The sequence below is a fragment of the Medicago sativa genome, chromosome 4 (genome assembly GCF_051527215.1).
Source record: "Medicago sativa cultivar Bolivia chromosome 4, Bolivia_mono, whole genome shotgun sequence".
In the NCBI taxonomy this organism is placed as follows: domain Eukaryota; kingdom Viridiplantae; phylum Streptophyta; class Magnoliopsida; order Fabales; family Fabaceae; genus Medicago; species Medicago sativa.
In genome coordinates, this window is record NC_140752.1 from 49,708,903 (window position 1) to 49,715,979 (window position 7,077).

Below are 7,077 nucleotides of genomic sequence, written 5' to 3' on the forward strand. Positions count from 1 at the left end.
AGGAGGGGAATTAGAGGTCAGTTTTGAGGGGGTAGTGGGGGTGGAGTGGTGTGATGATGAAGGTGATTACATATAATGTCAGGGGCCTTAGAGGGTTTGAAAAAAGAGCAGAGGTTCGCCGTTTGGGTTAAGATAAGAATCCATTCGTTTTATGTCTGCAAGAGTCGAAGCTTAGTTTGGTTGAGGAGTTTTTAGTAAAATATTTATGGGGGAGTGATCCTTGTGGGTTCTCTTTTCAAGCTTCGGTCGGTGCTTCTGGTGGTCTGATAACAGTATGGAATACTTCAGTGGTGGAGGTTTGGTGTGTTGGAACAAAATGTGTTTAACAATGAACCTTGAGAGTTTTGATGATCACAAGGTATTAAAAATTGTCAACTGGGCTAGTTAATATTTGTTCAAGTGTATAGGTCCATATACAAAAATTTACATCTTAAATAGGTTCTGGATGAACAAAAGAGCGCTAAGAAATCAACAAAAAGGAAGCTTAAATTGTCTGAAGAGAAGTGCTCCTGAAGTCAAAAGTGCTCCTGAAGACAAAGTGCTCCTGAAGTGAAAACGTCATCAGAAGCTGAAGTTCATCAGAAGCAAGTTCACCAGAAGCAACCTCATTAGAAGCCGAAAATCACCAGAAGTTGCAGTTCATCAGAAGATGCAAGACTTAAATTTTCAAAAGTTGTTCATTGGATTTGAATTCGTCTAAGCATTGCAGAAGATTAGGAATGTGAAGCAACGATCATCTTGAAAGGATTTGATGGCATTGGATGTTTATATTCAAAAAGCGTTGACAAAGTACAATTGTACGCAGTGTACAACCACTACCTCCACTACTCTGCAATGTCCCTGCTACAAGACAAGAAAACAGCTCTGAAATACAGCTCTGCCTGCAATGATGTTCCTTCACAATAGGAATGGATTTCAAATTGATCCTTCATAGGGCAACAACCACATCAGGCAAAAGATCATTGGTGATTGATCAAAGCTTCAAAATGACTCTTTTTGATGTCTTTTTCACACCACTATATAAAGGAGTGAATACTTAGAGAATGGTATCAGACTTAACAATTTGACAAGTACCAAAACTCTGCTGAAATTGTTCTGCATTCAAATTTCACTTAGAATTTCTATTTTCATGTTCATATCTTAGAAATTCTAGAGTCTTAAGAGTCTGTATCTGATTTGTATTGTGATCATCACTGATTGTATATCAAGTGTTCAACCTCAAACATTTTTCTTTGTAATCTTGTTTGATTAGAAGTCTCTTGCAGTTGTGCTTGAGCAATAGAAGTCTATTGACTGTGTTCAGGAGCATAGGAAGTCTCTTGCATGTGTGTTTGAGCAATTTGAAGTCTCTTGCTAAGTTTAGCAGTGAGCAATTATAATCAGATATTACATTATAGTGAACTATCCTTGGAAGTGCAAGGGGGACAGGACTACTTCCGATTTGTGGAAGGAACCTGTATAATTGCTTTGTCTTTCTTCTTTCTCTCTCTCTCTCTCTCTCTCTCTCTCTCTCTCTCTCTCTCTCTCTCTCTCTCTCTCTCTCTCTCTCTGTTTTTATCCGCTGCATATTAGTTTTGAACTTCATTTCAGAAGCAATTCTCACTTTGCTTCTGATCAGTGTTTTCAACTTAGGAGAAAACGAACAAAAACCAAACACAATTCAACCCCCCTTCTTGTGTTTTTCTCACCTTCAATTGGTATCTAGAGCATTGGTCTGTTGTCTTAACACTTAATAGTGTAACAGAAAAAGATCTGAGAAAAACATGTCTGGTGAATCCTCCAATGCTGGACCTGCGCACAACAATGTTGTTCCCTTTGACTATGGTGACAATAAGAAGTCTAACTTTGGAAAGATTCGTAAGTTTAATGGAGATCCTGATGAATTTTCTTGGTGGAAAACTAACTTTTACAGCTATGTCATGGGTTTAGATGAAGAACTATGGGACATACTTAAAGATGGTGTTGGTGACTTGGTTCTTGATTAAGAAGGAGCTGTTGTTGACAAAAAGAAACACACTCCTGCTCTGAAGAAACTCTACAAGAAGCATCATATTATGAGAGGAGCACTTGTCACTGCTATACCTAAAGCAGAGTATATGAAGATGAGTGACAAATACACTGCTAAAGCTATGTTTGCTTCTCTCTATTCTAACTATGAAGGCAGCAAGAAAGTCAAAGAAACAAAAAATCTTATGCTTGTACATCAGTATGAGTTGTTCAAGATGAAGGATGATGAAACTATTGAGGGATGTACTCAAGGTTTCAAACTTTAGTCTCTGGACTACAAATACTGAAGAACAGTTATGTTGCTTCTGATCATGTTAGCAAGATACTAAGAAGCTTGCCTGCTAGATGGAGACCAAAGGTTACTGCTATTGAGGAAGCTAAAGATTTAAACACTCTAAGCGTTGAAGATCTTGTCAGCTCTCTCAAAGTTCATGAGATTTGTCTTAATGAACTTGAGCCTGCTAAGAAGGGTAAATCTATTGCTCTACCATCTAAAGGGAAGTCATCAAAAGCTCTTAAAGTTATTGAATCTGATGATGAGTCACCTGATGGAGATTCTGATGAAGATCCTACTGAGAGGATGGCTATGCCTTCCAACAAGCTTGAGTATCTGGCAAGGAAGAACATGAAGTTTCTAAGTAAGAGAGGTGGCTACAAGAGCTCCAAGAAAGAAGATCAGAAGGGTTGCTTCAACTGTGAGAAGCCTGGACACTTCATTGCCGATTGCCCTGATCTTCAGAAGGAAAAATCAAAGGACAAGTCAAAGAAATCAAGTTTCAACACAAGGAAATTCATAAAGCAGATTAAAAAGAGTTTAATGGCAACATGGGAAGATTTGGATAATGAATCTGGGTTTGAAAAGGAAGAAGCTGATGAAGATGCTAAAGTAGCTGTTGGGTTAGTGGCTACTGAGACTTCAGAAGCAGATCCTGATTCAGATTCTGAAGATGAAAATGAGGTATATTCTAAAATTCCCAGAGAAGAACTTATTGAGTCTCTTAAAGAACTCCTTACATATTTTGAGCTTAGAACCAATGAGTTGAAAGATTTAAAGGAAAAATATGTTGTCTTAATGAAACAATAAGAATTAACTCTATTGGATCTGAAAGCTTCTGAAGAAGGACTTAGAGGCTTTGACTTCATTTGTAAAACTTATGAAGAAAAGCTCAAGTATCTTTGTCAGAAGCTACAAGAAAAGTGTAATGGAAAGTCTTTAAGCAAGCATGAGATAGCTCTTGAAGATTTCATTATATCTGGTATTGACAGAAGCAAAGTTGCTTCAATGATTTACCGCATTTATAGAAACAATGGCAAATGGATTGGATTTTCAGGAGGGAAACCTAATGAAATCAGTCTCAAAGCATGTTGTGAATTCATCAAGGAAGGATTGAAAACCTTCTTTGTACCTGAAGGTGCTAAGTTGGAAACTGTTGTTCAATCAGAACCTAAATCTTCTAGCTTTAAGGCTAAGATTACTTCAAAGCCAAAGAACTCTAAGCCAAAGGCAATGATAAACTCTGATTCTAAGACTTCAAAGATCAGGATTCTAAAGAGATCAGAACCTGTTCCTCAGAGTCTGTTGAAACATGAATCTGAGGTCCTGAAGTCTAAGTTTCAGAAGAAGACAGTTACTGCTTTTGAAGTACCAAAACCAAAGGTTCTTAAACCTAAGTTAATGGTTAACCAGAAGCTACCAAACTTACACCACAAGGTACAAGAAGTGAAGAGTAAAACTTCTAGTACTAACCTGAAAGGACCCATAAAACAATGGGTACCCAAATCTGAAAATGTCAATACTGCAGATATGTCTAAGAGCAATGGAAAATCAAAAATCATGGTACCTAGACAGCAGTTGCTAAAGGCATATGACAGGAGAGAAGTCTATGTTCCTCACCCTTGCTATGAAAGAAGGAGAAAGTGTGAAGTTTGGAGACAAACAGTTTGGCAAGATCATTGGTATGGGAACTATTGGTAACTCCTCTATCTCGATCAATAATGTGTGGTTGGTAGAAGGTCTTGAACATAACCTATTGAGCATTAGTCAATTTTGTGACAATGGTTATGATGTGATGTTTGAAAAGACCAATTGCACTGTAATCAACAAAGAAAACAAATACATAGTATTCAAGGGAAAGATGATGGAAAATGTTTATAAAATTAACTTCTCTGAACTGGTTGACCAGAAGGTAATTTGTCTTCTGTCAGTGAATTACAAGAAATGGATGTAGCACAGAAGGTTGGGACATGCTAACTGGAGATTAATCTCTAAGCTTAGTAAGTTACAATTTGTCAAAGGCCTTCCAGACATTGACTATCATTCAGATGCACTTTGTGGTGCATGCCAGAAGGGAAAATTGTGAAATCATCTTTTAAAACGAAAGACATTGTTTCAACCTCCAGACCCTTGGAATTACTTCATATCGATTTATTTGGACCAGTTAGCACTGCATCCTTATATGGAAGTAAATATGGATTGGTCATTGTTGATGATTACAACAGATGAACTTGGGTAAAATTCCTGAAAAGTAAGGATAATGCTTATGATGTATTCTGCACTCAAATACAGTCTGAAAAAGAAATGAAAATTTTGAAAGTTAGAAGTGATCATGGTGGAGAATTTGAAAATGAGCCATTTGAAAATTTTTGTGAAAAACCTGGAATTATCCATGAATTCTCTTCTCCTAGTACTCCACAACAAAATGGGGTTGTAGAAAGAAAGAATAGAACTTTACAAGAAATGGCTAGAACCATGATTCATGAAAACAATTTGGCTAAACATTTCTGGGCAGAAGCAGTGAATACAGCATGTTATATCCTAAATAGAATCTATATCAGACCTATCTTGGAGAAAACAGCATATGAACTCTTTAAGGGAAGAAGACCCAATATCTCTTACTTTCATCAATTTGGATGTAGATGTTACATTCTAAATAACAAGCTCTACCTAAAGAAATTTGATGCCAAGGCCCAAAGAGGAATCTTCTTAAGTTACTCTGAAAGGTCAAAGGCATACAGAGTGTATAATTCAGAAACACTATGTGTTGAAGAAACAATGCACATTAAATTTGATGACAAAGAGCCTGGAAGTTAAACTCTAGAGCAAGATGAAAGTTTTGCAGAGATACAGGTTCCTGAAGATACTCCACAACCTGATCAGATAGCTGAATCTGAAGACAGTCCAAAAGCTGAACCCACCTCAGAAACACAAGATGAAGTTGCTTCTGATGAAGCTCAAGACGGCTCTCAGCAAGCTATTCAATCCAAGAACACATTCAAGCACAAGTCTTCACATCGTGAGGATCTAATAATTGGAAACAAAGATAGTCCTAGAAGAACAAGATCATATTTCAGTCAAGAAGAGTCTATGATAGGACTGTTATCAGTGATTGAACCTACTACAGTTGATGAAGCACTTTCAGATGATGGATGGATACTAGCAATGCAGGAAGAGCTGAATCAGTTTCAAAGAAATGATGTGTGGGATCTGGTACCCAAACCTCAGCATAAGAACATTATTGAAACAAAATGGGTATTCAGAAACAAGAATGAACAAGGTGAAGTAACCAGAAACAAAGCAAGACTTGTTGCACAAGGTTACAGTCAACAAGAAGGCATTGATTATACTGAAACATTTGCTTCAGTTGCAAGATTGGAAGAAATCAGGTTACTTCTTTCCTATGCAGTTAATCATGGCATAATATTATATCAATTGGATGTCAAGAGTGCATTTCTAAATGGAGTCATTTCTAAAGATTTGATTTTATAAAGAAAAATTTGAACATGCACTTTGTGTATGATTAATGTTTGCTTGCTCCTGAATAGGAACTTAGGTTCAGAAGCTATGGTCCATCAGACACTCTTCATTGAGGTTCTGAGGAAAATGTGCTTCTGATGATGACGTCATCATCTGAAGTCCAGAAGCTGAATTTTGTGCTTATGAATAGAAGAGTTAGTGGAAACGCTGGAAGTTAAAGAACTTCTAACGTGGTTTATGTGTACGGTTGTATAACGTAAGAGGGCAATGATGATTATAGCTTTGAAAAATACTTTCACGTGCCCCCTTTGTCATTAATGTTGTGTTTGTTTGTCCCCTTCTCTGAATTGCAAACATTTTTACTCAAAACACTTAGACAATTCACACACTACTCACTTCACAAGAAACACTTTCTTTTCTCAAACCGTTCCTTGTGAAGTAAGCGCAAATCTCTCTGCAACTCAAAACCTAGAACCTTAAAATCTTCATCATCATCAATGGCATCATCAAGTTCGCAACAAGATATCCCTGAATCAACATCCAACATGCAAGAAGTACCAGAATCAACTTCACAAGAAGCACCTGCATATGAAATTGCTGGAAGAGCTATGGCATTAGAAGAATGGGATTTACTGATTCAAACAGAAAATCCAGTGGATTTCGACTCTCTAGCATTTCATGGTTGCGACATTAGAAGTTATTATGAGAAGCAAGATTTAATGCCTTATTTTGATATGTTGAATGGACCAACATACACAACCCTGGTAAGGCACTTCTGGGTAAGAGCTTCAGTATACGACAAAGCTACTTCTGAAGTTGAAGAAAGTCAAAAGATTCTACTTGACCCTACTCTGAAAGGGAAAACAAGAGAGGAAATGGGCTTGGAACCATTCACATGTGTGGAGATAAGGTCCAACGTCATGGGCATTCCAGTTTTTATCTCTGAATGGGCTTTTGCAACTGTGCTCAAAATGGATTCTTCTGGTAAATACTCAGTTTAGCATTGAGAAGAAGATGCTTCTGAAAATCCAGAATGAAAACCTACTTCCAAAAGGTGGTGGCAGTGATCAACTATCACTTGCACACACAGTTTTTCTTCACCATTTTATTCAGAAGGATATAGTCAATGTGCCTAAGTACATCTTTAAGCACATGATCAAGGAACTCAGGGAAAGCCAACAAAAGAAGAGGCAATGGGTTCCATATGGAAGATTGATATCAGAAATCCTTTATCAAGGAGGGATTCTGAAAGCCCTAAGCAGTGTTGACATCTTTACAGATGAGCAGCTTGGCACTGAGACAGGAAGGTTCATCAA

The 7,077-nt window shown here is 37.4% G+C and overlaps 1 protein-coding gene across 1 annotated transcript; it reads left to right on the forward strand.

The window, feature by feature from the left end:
* The first annotated feature begins 6,258 nt into the window (after positions 1-6,258).
* Positions 6,259-6,762, forward strand: LOC146929576 (uncharacterized). The gene has a single exon (XM_085707362.1). It carries the CDS (start codon positions 6,259-6,261, stop codon positions 6,760-6,762), a length of 504 nt encoding a protein of 167 aa, XP_085563488.1.
* The last annotated feature ends 315 nt before the right edge of the window (positions 6,763-7,077 follow it).